Source organism: Hesperophylax consimilis, chromosome 9 (genome assembly GCF_061612785.1).
Source record: "Hesperophylax consimilis isolate HC1 chromosome 9, BYU_Hcon_1.0, whole genome shotgun sequence".
Taxonomy (NCBI): Eukaryota; Metazoa; Arthropoda; class Insecta; order Trichoptera; family Limnephilidae; genus Hesperophylax; species Hesperophylax consimilis.
The window spans coordinates 33533191-33546203 of record NC_142844.1 but is presented as its reverse complement, the minus strand read 5'-3'; the positions used below and the strand labels follow the sequence as shown (position 1 = coordinate 33546203).

At 33.0% G+C, this 13013-nt stretch overlaps 1 protein-coding gene across 1 annotated transcript in view; it reads left to right on the top strand.

Moving 5' to 3' along the window:
• The window catches only part of LOC149421261 (nectin-3-like), a 261104-nt gene extending 255262 nt beyond the window's left edge, over positions 1–5842 (top strand). Inside the window, exons 5-6 of the mRNA XM_089635448.1 lie at positions 4186–4396; positions 4998–5842. Of these exons, the coding sequence (XP_089491574.1) occupies positions 4186–4396; positions 4998–5146 (360 nt within the window). The 3' untranslated portion in view covers positions 5147–5842. The remainder of the gene's footprint in view (positions 1–4185; positions 4397–4997) is intronic.
• Positions 5843–13013: the final 7171 nt, after the last annotated feature.

Below are 13013 nucleotides of genomic sequence, written 5' to 3'. Positions count from 1 at the left end.
TATTACCCCAAGGTCTCTGATAGAATCTACTTCTTTGATTTGTGTCCCGTTTAATTCGTTTTTATCCTGATTAATCATAGCTAATCAATGTAAAATAATTATTTTAATAAAATGGATATTGCAGAGGGTAATAAACCTACCTCGAAATTAAATAGCTTGAAAACTAAATCAAATATTTAATAATTCTTTTTTTAATAAATTAAAATAATTATTGAAGTATTCCAATACTTTTAAGTTTTCTTATATTCAATAATATTTTTATATAATTATTTTATGAATGAATTCTGTTGTGTAATTATTATTGAGCGTGACGCCTTCCGAAGATATAATTAATTCAAAGTGGAAACAGCTGTCACGAGTAATTATAATTACACAGCAAAACTTGTAAATGATGATTTTTTTAAAAATTATATATTTATATTAAACATTTAATTAAATTGGATTTCTACACATTAAACTTGATAAAAGTGAATTAAATAATATTGCAGCACTATTTAAATTCAAATCAAATATTCAGAACAGTATTCGTTTTTTTATATTAACCCCACATAGGAGGCCCTGAGGAAAATAATTTCCCTCGGGGCCTATTTCATCTTTTGGGATGCTGTGTGGAGGGTCTTTTTTAAGGAAAGGAAGGAGAGGAATTTCTGGGAAGGTTAAGGGTATTATATTAGAGGGTTGGGCAGATATCTTGAGATCAGTGTGTCCAGGAGTGACGAATATATTAATATATCCCTCCCAATGTGGTGCAAGGCGATGGGTCGAGAGACCAGTTGGAGAGGTCAAAGGGTCTCCCCAAACCAGCCTCTAACGATCTGGCACACCACGCAGCTGGCAGGCAGGAGCAGCACTAATCTATGCTAAGTCACCTCGGCGAACTACTTGTGGCGACCTATGGCAGAGGTGTTGGTTATCCAATAAATGGATCCCAGAGCAACAAAATAAATCAAGACAGTGGCAATTCAACACACTCTTGAAAAGTGATACAGTCATGAAAAGCGATGAAAAAACTAGGTTAGGTTTATAGGCCTTTTTATCGCTTTTAATGACTTTACATTTCATGAGTTGCCATGAAATCGTTACAAATAATTACATAATGAATACAAATAATGGTCCACAGCAGAGTGGGTACAAAACAGTGGCGTGCTTAGGGTTTTTTAATAAGGGTAGGCATAGTGAAAAATAGAAAGTAATGATAAGAAGATTTTTTTTTACTCACCACCGACAACCCCTTCATCCAAGTTGTTGCCAAGAATGGCTGAGCTGATGGGTCAAATATCCTAATATCCGCTCAATTTATGAACAAAAGCCAATTACTGAATATAATAAATTTCCTTTTTTTTCCTCGGAATAACCAGACAAAATTATGTAAAAGGCCAATTTAATATTATCATTATTTGTACTATTTAATAGAGGTACCAACATATGCAATTGCTTGCTAAATTTGGCAGTGGCATTATATTTGTGTCTAAAGGCACAGCCTTTTTCGTCACTAACATGAACTAATCATCCCGTCAATACGCAAACACACACGTGTACATCTTTTTTGTAGAATACATTCAGCACTAGAATATGCTATACATACTTTATACCTACGTGTACGTCATTTGGCACACTTGGTTTCTACCGTTGTCACCTTATTTACAGTAGTGCGAACGGAGCGACGCGCGCAGCGTTGCGATTAATATTAGTTTTTACGAACTTAGTATTGCGTATTTTTTAAAGTTTAGATTGATTTGCTCCAATCGTTTTTATAAATTTTAATACTATTCATATTTTTATGGGAGTAAGGAAAGCACTGCTTGTGTGCCTTTATGGAATGCAAGCCTCTGGTAACAAACCAGCAACGAAATAACATAAAGTCCTTAATGCTCCCCGTAAAAAGGTAAAGTTATTATATCTCTTTCTTGCGATACTTCCCTGCTCCATCAAGTCCATTGTGTGCACCTGCGGGGGGATAAAAACTTCACAAACTAAAATCTCCCCAGCATTCCGTTTCTTATTTACAATATTACTTCGCAATTTGAGTTGAAATGGCGAGGCTGGCCTTAATATCCCCTTCAATTAAAACTTTTCGTATTACTGGAATGAAATAGCACTGTTGACGTGAATTACAAAAACACAATAGACCGCAAACTTTTTTAAACGAACTCATAATAGTGGATCACAGAAACTTGCCTCCATTCTGGGAGCGGGTTCGCCGTAGAAGTTGGTTTTTTAATACGTCCCAGGAACTTCGTACTTCCACTGTAATCAAACCTCAATACGCAATACATCGACACGACCTAGGATTATTTACACAAGTAACTTCAAGTGTAGCAAAGGGCTGGTAATATTCACATTATTGTGTAACGATTTATTCCAAGTACAAAGTTGCTGTGAACATTTTCACTTCATTGAAGTTTTAAACCTATTAATAATCCCGTATGCGTGGTGTGTAAGCCCTAGTGGGAATTCATCCTAATAAAAGTAGTTTCGGTAATACAGAGGGCATATTTCTGTATAAATTAATATCTATATTATATGACTCTCATTACTATTAAAAATCTGTTGAATAATTTACACTGCAACATTGTGTAGTAATATTACATTATATCATTGTGTAATAATATTACATTACATCATTATCCAAAAATACATACACTCACATAGAAATGTGTGTTTTCATGTTTCAATATATGTCTGTGAAAAAAATTAATTATTTTTTGTACCTTTTTTTCTGTACTACAATATAAACCACTGTAATCATTTGTAAATGTGTATTCAATAATAGACATTAATAAATCATTGTGTAAAAATATTACATTACATCATTGTGTAATAAAATTATGCATGAATTTTCAGTATTACAGGGTTTTCATATTATATTACGTACGAATGTTAGTCAATTTATTCTAGTAATATATGGAAAGAAATAAAAATAAACTAACACTTAAATTTAAAAAAAAAACAAAGTTCTCTTCATAATGGTTAAGACATTATATTTAGTAGGCACGGATCTCTACTCTTACTTCTGTACCATTTAATCCCACAAGAAAGCGGGTTTATAATGTTCAGTAAAGTAGAATTTCCTAAAAAACTTTCCAAAAAAAAGCTCATTTACCTGAAAAAATAAACTTGTAAAACCTAATTCGTCTATTAAGTTTTACAGCGTGCTAAAGACTTTATTGCTGGATTTTTTCAAACATTATTTCTTTACCACGCTTACGTGCTGCGAGCCTTAAAACAAACGAAAAAGGTGACCCATTTAATTAAAATGGTTCCTTCATACGTGTTCTGAGAAAGGTTTATTTTTTTTATCATTGCAAAAGTTTGGGTGAGAAAAAAGGTCAAAAGTGTTTCAAAAAAAATTTCGATAACGGTTTTCAATCAATATTGAAAGGTAACCTAGCCTCTGGCTGGTACAATATTATGTACATATATAAGTAGTGAAAATCATTGATTTAATATAAAATACACAAATTTAGATTTTCTTACATTTGCCTTCTACACTTTTCCTTTTACTTAGAAATTTCGTTCCTGTTTTTTTTTCTCACACTTGTAAATAAACATACCTACATATTTAAACCTAGCATATTAATTATAACCCACATGTTTGCCCGATATTTATTTTTGGGGTTCTAAATGTATGCATAAAGTTTTCAGAATAATTTTTAATAATTTAAATTGGGTACACATCACATAAAGATAGATCAAATAAAATAACAAACCCATCAAGCGAATACAATAAAGATAGATAAAATAAAATAACAAACCCATTAAGAGAATAAAATAAAATAACAAACCCCATCAAGAGAATAAAATAAAGATAGATCAAATAAAACAACAAACCCATCAAGAGAATAAAATTATTCCCTAGAAAATAATAATAAAATAGACAACATCCTCAGTACCTCATTCAATTGATGAAGAATAATTCATCTATAATATCTAATAATTTGTTAAGATTAACGGTTAAAAAATGTTTGCTGAATTTCGCGCCCTTGAAGTCCTATTTCACAAAAAATTTCATCTCTGAGGCTAAAAAATGTTGTATTTCTATGTAGTGGTACGGATATATGCTAGATGGATTCCATATGTTGAAACCTGTCACTGACAACGTTTTCCTACATTTACGTTGTAAATAATCTCCTTTTCATTCAAAAATACATTTGTAAGGAATTAATCGTTCATTTGCTCCACCAGGTTGACGAGAGCCTCACCATCCCTAGTATATCCACCAACCGGCGCATGGGCGAGGAGAGCCTGTCCCGCTCCACCACCAAGCTGCGCGTGGCCGTGTCCGCACTGCGCCTGGCCGCTGGAGGCCGCCTGGCGCTCACGTGCCTGTCCACCATCCCCGCCTACAGGGGGCCCACCGGGCGCTACGCAGACTCGAGAAACCACACGGTCATGGGTTAGTAACCATCCTCTGTACTGTATACTACCAAGGCGAGGAAAGCCTGTCACGCTCCACCACGAACCTGCGAGTGCCCGTGTCCGTTTTGCGCCTAGCAGCACTGGCGCCCACGTGCCTGTCCACCATCGTCACGTACTTGGGGGCTGCCGGATCCTACGCATCCTCGAGAAACAGGATTAGTATTAGTAACTACCATATGAATCATCTTCTACCAGAGCTATGAGAGCTGTTCACGCTTCACACCAAGCTGATACTATTAAAACTCTGCTATGTTAACTACCTATATTAAGCCGTTTTCAAATGTCCCTGATGATATCACATAAACCTTTTTAAGACTTAATCCCTGCGACCTGCGATATACATAGATAGACCTTCATCCCTTTACCCTAAGAGTAACATGTCCTGAAACGGGAAGGAAGTCATTATCCATTTTGAAAATCCAACTCGTTTATTTCTTCCTCTAATCCTCTTACCAACCAGGTTTCGATCATCTCAAAATAGAACCAATCTTAAGAAACATCCTAATGATGTATCTACGTATGACTTAAATTTAATAAAACATAGGCATTGCTAATAATTTGTGTATTTCTTTTTCAAGTGGATGTCGTCATCGCTGAAGAGATTGATCTATCCACCACTACTGACATCTCCTTGACCAACTCGGCCAAGATTCCAACATCCAACTTCCTGGTCTCAATAGCTGTGATTTCCGTTTTTCACTGTCTAATTGATAAGTTTATCAAATAAACGTATAATTAAAAAATATTGTAGATGTATAATATTATACCAATCAACTTATGATTATTGTTATGTATACTCTAAATCAAGATTCCCATCCAACCTAGCAAAACAAATCTCACAGGTCTCCTGTACTGCCATCATACGTAAAAAGGCAGTTGGAAATATTCAATAGTCACATTCTGATGTACTTTTTATTATAATAGGTTGATAAACATGAAAGGTCGTGTATTAGAATGTGACCTTTTATAATTTCCAGCTGTTTTTTATTATGACGGTAGAGTGTATCTTTTATATTTTATCTCTTGCCTGGAAGACCTATGGAAGGCTTTCGGAATTTGTTTGCTACAAGAAACTGCTGAAAGAAAACTTTTGTGGGAATTTTTACGTAGATGTTTTAAATATCTGATATCTAAATGTAATGTTAGTTGTAAGAAATATATATTATATTTATTGTAATACTCTGTTTTATACGTAAATTAATATTGAGGGTCCTACTGTGGAAATAAACCGCCTAAAAGTATGAGGCAAATTAAAGACATTTTAAAATAAAAGGAACAGAGAATCTCATATGCAAACTAAAATCATTTATTAGCCCAGTTACAACAACAATATATGCAGTATATATTTTTTTTTAAATGCGATAGTTCGGAAAAATTTAAAAAAAAAGTTTCAGTTTCGCAAAAAGTATTTTTACTGTGAAAAGGTGAGGAATTACGGTACAATGATGGCGTATTAATAGGTTAAGGCTATAATATTTTAAATTGAGCCACTATTAATAACAACCCTTACGTAGATGGCGATAAGGTTTAAATTCCCACTTAACACCATCCGCCTGTTTTGATTTATGCAAGAAAAAAACATGGCCAAAAAGTGCCTTTTATTTTATTTTGTGGATGTTCAGGCATAAATTTTTTTTTTCGGTCATTTTATAAATAACTTAATTTGCCACATTATACAATAAAATCATAACCGAAAATGAATTCGTAAGTAGGAGATTTCGAACTTTAAATCAGTTTTCATAGGCCTTTACATTATTTTTTTCTGGGCTTATAAAAAGACTTATCTAAAAAATACTCGACTATTTCAAAGGCCAAGATGTATTCTACTCGCAGTATTTAATTAAATCATCTGAAAAATTTCTAGGCGACCAAATTTTCAAACCAAAAACCCATGATTTTGAATAACTGCGTATGGCATCGCCTTAACATAATTCATACACAGAAAAAAATCATCAATTCTTTTCAAATATCCCATTAAAAAAAATCATACAGGATTCCCTTAATTGTTGTCGTGTGCATTTTTACAGTTTACCCATCAAACGTGAAAGCCAATAAAATCATTCTTGATTATTTTTGTTGGTTTATCTCTACAGAATGGCTTTCTATATTGTACTCTGAAACATTTAACGATGTGGAAAGGACTAGAAAATATGTATATTTGCTATCGAGGATCATCAAGAAGAAAAAAGACTCTGGTGGGGTTAAGTCGTCTTTACGTACTGAATTTTTAAATGAGTATTAATGTTTACATGAATTATAACATATCTATGTGCGTATTATATGACTGTAAACCTAGGTTAAGTACTACACCATTAAATACAGTTAGGTAGATTATTTTAATGTCATGGAATTTATTTAATAGTTATATCAAAAGGAACTCTGTAAATGGATGTTATTTATTATAAATTAATACCCTGCTCCATCGTGTGCAAGTATTTAATAAATTCTTGTACAACGTACAGTTTTCAAATAGTTAAATATTAACAGCGTTCATCAAATAAAAATAAAACTTTAACATTCGGAATCCCCTTATTCGAGATAAACCAAAATGGTTAGGATTAGCGCTTAATGAACATGGTAGGTACCTATACCAAATAACGTTGGTTGGGAATACAAAACATGTGGTAATCATTTTCCACAACCATCGATTGTATTTCGTCAATTCAATGAGTGTGTTAAAAGCATTTACATAAATAAAATGTCACAACATAATCAGCATGTTTCAAAATATGAATTATTAGGAAAAGTTTTGGAAGTCAATGATGTTTCATGAGCCTAATCCCCTATCTTATAATTTATCCTAATTAGTCGTAATAACAGTTCTCCAACATATAATGCTGACTTGGAATAAAGGTACCATCAGCAGAGCCGGATCTATCCCAGTTTCTGATAGAAAGTGTAACCGAGGCGGAAAATCGTAAGAAGCGCTAAAAATCACATTTTTTTAAATCTGACCACAAATATCATAAACGGGACAAATCTGAACCGAAATATATCATAATTATTTAATATATTTAAACTTTATCACACCTGTTAGTACAGGCACTAATAGCAAATCACAGTTCATAATCATATTGTGAAACAGTTGCACCTTTTTTATAATTCAAATTAAACTTATTGCCTGAAGACGGTCACTGTCAAATGCAAAAATTTTGCATTTTTCACGTTTATACCAAAAAAGTGTCAGTTGAATACAATAGGTGGTATTTCAATTTACCTATTATGTGAAATATCCACATCGTTTGATCTAACTGATGTAACCTCAATTTGATGTGATTACTATAAAAAAGTTCCAAACTGAGCACTATCGTATCCCCATGGCATACGGGAAAAGAAACACACGATCAAAGCCATATCGTATCCCCATGGCATACGGGAAAAGAAACACACGATCAAAGCCATATCGTATCCCCATGGCATACGGGAAAAGAAACACACGATCAAAGCCATATCGTATCCCCATGGCATACGGGAAAAGAAACACACGATCAAAGCCATATCAAGCAAATTGTTGATTCTGAATGGTGGTCTCTCTGTTGTGTGATCTGAAAGTATATCTAAATCTGCAACGAGGTGCAAATTCAGTTGTGAATATTTGTAATTATTTAAATTATTAAAATGTAATTAGGGTTGGCGCCATTTACTTTCCGCATCTGGCGCAAAAAGTTTTAGGTCCGGCCCTGCCTAATCGTACCAAAGTGCGCCAATACAAGACTAACATAATATTATTATATTGTGCTCCTTTGTTACCTAAAGGTAATTTTTACTTCCCAACAAAGGATGAAGAGCCTATTAGCTTTTGTAGCTGATTAAAATAGAACAATCCGCGGTAACCTTAGTTCGAGGAATCGCCTACGAATCCATCCCAAGGAGTAGATAGCAAATTTTATCCAGTTTTGAACTCACGTAACTGAAAGTGCACTAATTTTAAATAACATCTCTGGATAATTTTCAACGCATTATTTTTATAACGCTCATAAATGTGATAATTATTGAGGCTTTAAATGGCGCTAATTTCTTTTGAAGTATTACTGAATACCATTTACTAAATTTTATGTCAATTGCGTAAATGATAATATTAAAAATTATGCCAAAACATATCATATTATTATCATAATAAGCGTTCTTTACTTTTATTCGTGCATGTAATATATATTACTGTATTCGATATAAATAGCTGTATCATGATTTTTTTGCACTTATTTTGTTAAATTTTTAAAAAAACTTCTAAAACCAAATACAGGTAAATTAAATAGCATAATTTTGTGCAGTGTTCCGAGCGATTTGGTTGGTGATTTACAGGTCGGCTAACATTTAAAATGTAGCAATCAATAAAAGAGGTAGACAATATCTAAAGATTCTTATTTCATTGATTTTTAATAGATGTTTCAGTAAAGTGATCTTTATAACCTACCGACATTTATAGCCAAATGAATTGCATTTGCACCTGAATGATCTTCAACTGTTTATTTTTACAATAGAATATTCATCGATTTTTTAATCGAATGAATTTACATTGATTATTCAATCGAATGAATATTTTACGATCAATCAATCGATCAAAGTTTATTCAATTGAAAAGTTTTATAAACGTACAAGCTGAAGTTCCCGACCTAGCCCGGGCTTTACGCAGATATTTTCTAAATCAGATGAGGACAGTAATTTTCGTATTATTTTGAACGTCAAATGTGCAAAATTTTATCAAGAAGTATCAAAATTCTGCTTTAGGGTGGGAAAAGAGGATGGGGTGTTTTTTTTCGAAATCTCGTGTTGACTGTGGTCTTACTCTTGTTTTGAAGTTCGAGTGTGCAAAATGTCAGCAATTTCGTAATAAAACTGTAGATTTGTATAAAAATCAAATCCACGTCTCCCGCCCGCCACGGCACTCTTTTATACATATAAATAGATAAATGAATTAATAAAAATTTCAAGCTCTCTTTAACGAGTTTATGAGCTCATTGGCCGACCTGTAGAACCAGATGGATAAATTTATCTCATCCAAAGAGCCCTTTGCACCTAGTCAAAATATTTGATTCTATTTGTAGTAATTCATTTTAAGCGTGCATTTAATAAATGTACTTAACATAAAAAAAAATTTGAACAAACTGTGTTTCTTAGGATTAAGGGCGTCATAGTGCCAAATGATGCTGACGAGGAAGATGTAATTTGATTGATCAGTGAATGAAAAAGCATATCATGAATGAAAATTGTACCTAAATCTAATTGAGTGATGTTCATAAAATATCATATTTGTTTATGTAGCAAAGAATTTTTAATAAATTATCAAGCTAGAAGAAAAAATCATGTCAAATGCCATGTTTTGCGCTCACGCCGCGATACTTGTCTCGAAATCGAAGAAAAAATTTCATCGACTTTTTGAGAAGAGAAATCCTTTTTTGTGTGACTTGACCCAAACTTTGCTATCTCTCGATTTTTGTTGCTTTTTACTTACTTTGTTTTATTCTTACTTATGTTGTGGGAGTACCGCACAAGAGTCTCAACGGCTCCCAAGCATCTGCAGCCAGTGAGACTATTGTTTCCCCAACAGGGGTATTTTGAGAGGCGGAAGGTAGTGAGAAGGGGAAAGAGATGGGAAGAGGAAGATGTGGAGTATCTGGCTATTCAGATCTAGTCATCAAACACGGTCAATGCCACTTCAAGCAACGTTTCAATTCTGAATGGTGATCTTACACCAGAGCGAAACTGAGAGTGTCTTCCACTCGAGAACGTGCCGCAAATATACTGTGTTTTATTTTAAATGTGAAATAACACAAATAAATCCAAAAAAAATTATTGTGCCCGCCAGAATTTGAAACCGCGACCTCCGGATTGCTAGTCGAGAGTCTTACCCCTCGATCACGGAGGCCGTCGTCAATGGAGGTTTGGTTATTTATTGAAATTATTTTATGTTAACCTTCTGTTTAATGTGCACACTTTAAATAAAATAAGATGGGGGCAGAGGGTAATTTTTTTCTTTATAAAAATTAATTTTTCGTTTATTCTTGGTCTCATCTTTATTTTTGCCTTCTTAGGTCAGGTTTTCGTGAACAACATCACATCCCCAAGTTTCTTGGTATTAGTGTAAAACACGGTTCATTGTGCGATTTTATACAAAAAATAATAGTTATTCAATGTTGTTATTATCTCAAAAAATAAAAAAAGTAGCTTAGTTGTTACCAAAAACATCATATATAAATGTTTTACCTTTTAAGAGTTTAGTAACACGACAAAATTCAATGTACTGCTAAAGAATATTAAATACATGCTTAAATATTATTTGATTGGATAACTTTAAGTTGTTTTCCCGCGATTGTGTGTACCTACTTTCTATTTTTTGTCGCAGTTGTTGCAGTGTGTTAATTTTTTATATACATATATACGTGTAAATGTATTTCTCTGTATTTAAAAATAATCTACAAGTCTTAGTAAGGTAGTACTATTTAACAACTATACTATTTAACAATAATCTGACGAGCTTTTCTACTGTCTAACCATATCCTTACCAATATATTATTCATAATAACTCCTATTATGTACCTAAGGTTAATAAATATAAGTATATTTCTACCGACATTTTAGTACCTATATTTACAAACTATGTAGGAAAACCTTTAAAAATGAAAAAAACTTATTTGAAATAGTATTACGAATTTAAACAAAAGGCCTATATTTTATGTTTACTGCTTTGAGGCTTTTTCTTTAAAATTAATACATTTTGAGAATATTATATAAAATATTCAAACTTCAAATAATGAAAACTTTCGTAAATACACATTTGTTTGTTAATCACAAAATCTAAATGTAAACGCAGTTTACGGTACCAGAGCGCGTTAATTTTCTAAAACCGTAGGGGAAAATCTAATGGCAAATATTATTTTTTTATTACAACTTCATTCAAGAAAAAGATAATATAAATTCAAAACTAGGTATCAATATAAAGCTGAATGTATGTACTTATATGTATATCGATGAATGTTATCCAAAGTAAGAAATAAAAATTTAATAAAAAATACTGTTTTTATTTCTACCTAATAACTATTTTTATAAAACGCTAAGACAACGGTATTAATCTTGTAAATGTATTGTTCCTTTTTATAAAATTAAGCATCAGCCTTGAAGTTTTAATGGGTCTTAATTGTTTTATCCCTTCCACATCAACTTACACTCTAGGCGCCCCAATGCCCTAGCCCTATCCAATATTTATATTACTTAATTTATTTTGTATATATATTCTTGTCACCTCGAAACCAGGGCCAAGAAACAAGGCGCCAAAGAGCTAAGACTCTGATAATACCTAAAACCTAAGAAACCTGCCTCCTATTGAATACGAAAAAAGAAATATGTGTGACGGCCGAGGAGGGAGAAGCTTGGTATTATAAAAAGCATACAAATTAAGTCATCGAAATAGGTAAGTACTAATTCAAACCTACCGTAACCGTAATTACTTTTTGCTCCAATCCTATGTAGTCCGATGAAATAATCAAAAGACATACATAAAACATTCAAATTGTATAAATTACATTTACTTTGTAGTTTTGTTTGAAGTTTCAGGAGAACGTGGGTTTTTTTACGTACATATTCCCTGGTCCCTTGTAGTGGACCCCACAGACAAAATAGAACTCGTAAAGTTAATGAGTGGTTTATTTATGAAGTTTAGTAAACATTCCGTTTACACGAAGGCGCTCATTACTCAAAACTTGACGATCGATTACTTGACGTGACGTTGCAAATGTTTATAATTCTATTCTCTTCTTTTAGTCCATCTCAAATTCACTCGATTTGGGATAAGATAATCGTCAGGTATAAAAAGGGCAGTGTATGCTAGCGATGAGTGCAATCGATGAATCATCGACTATTTACTCGACGTTTCTGATCATCGAAATATTTCGATTCATTATCATGGACAAATCGATTCTGTCAAAAATCATCACACAGTCACAATCACAATCGTTTTGGAAATCATTCGAAACCTCCGATATCTCCGATTACTTGACAAACGACATATTATCCCGTGGTACATTGTGTTACGTACTACCTTATATGATTTGATATTCACCGGGAACTGGGATTACGTAACTATTATCTGCTAATTGTGAAACGTTTTATTGTGATATTATCTACCAACCGAAGAAGCTACGACTGCTACGAGTATGTGAACAAATTTTAGGTTGGGATTTATGACGCCCGTGCATATATTGATCATTTTTATAATGCCGTTTTTTGTAAAAAATCACCTTGATAAATCCACTCCATAAAGAATCTTAAAGTGGAATGTATTGTAAGGTTACGTATGATTTTAGGAAAGATGCAATCTTCCCAATATATAAATGTTATATTCGGTATTGTTTTAGTGTCCAGGTTTTTATGTCTGTGGGGATGAAATATTTTCTTTATTTATTTTATTGATTTCCCGGAATAATAATAAATGTAGGGAGTTTTAAAACCCCCACCCCACCCCACCTTGACAAAAATCTTCCTTTGTCCGCAGCTACTGCTCCCACTGAAGTCCGAGCGATTAAATCGATTAATCATTTCGATTCTTTTGATCTTTCGATCATATAATGATGGTTTGCTCCTGCCCATCACTAGTGTAT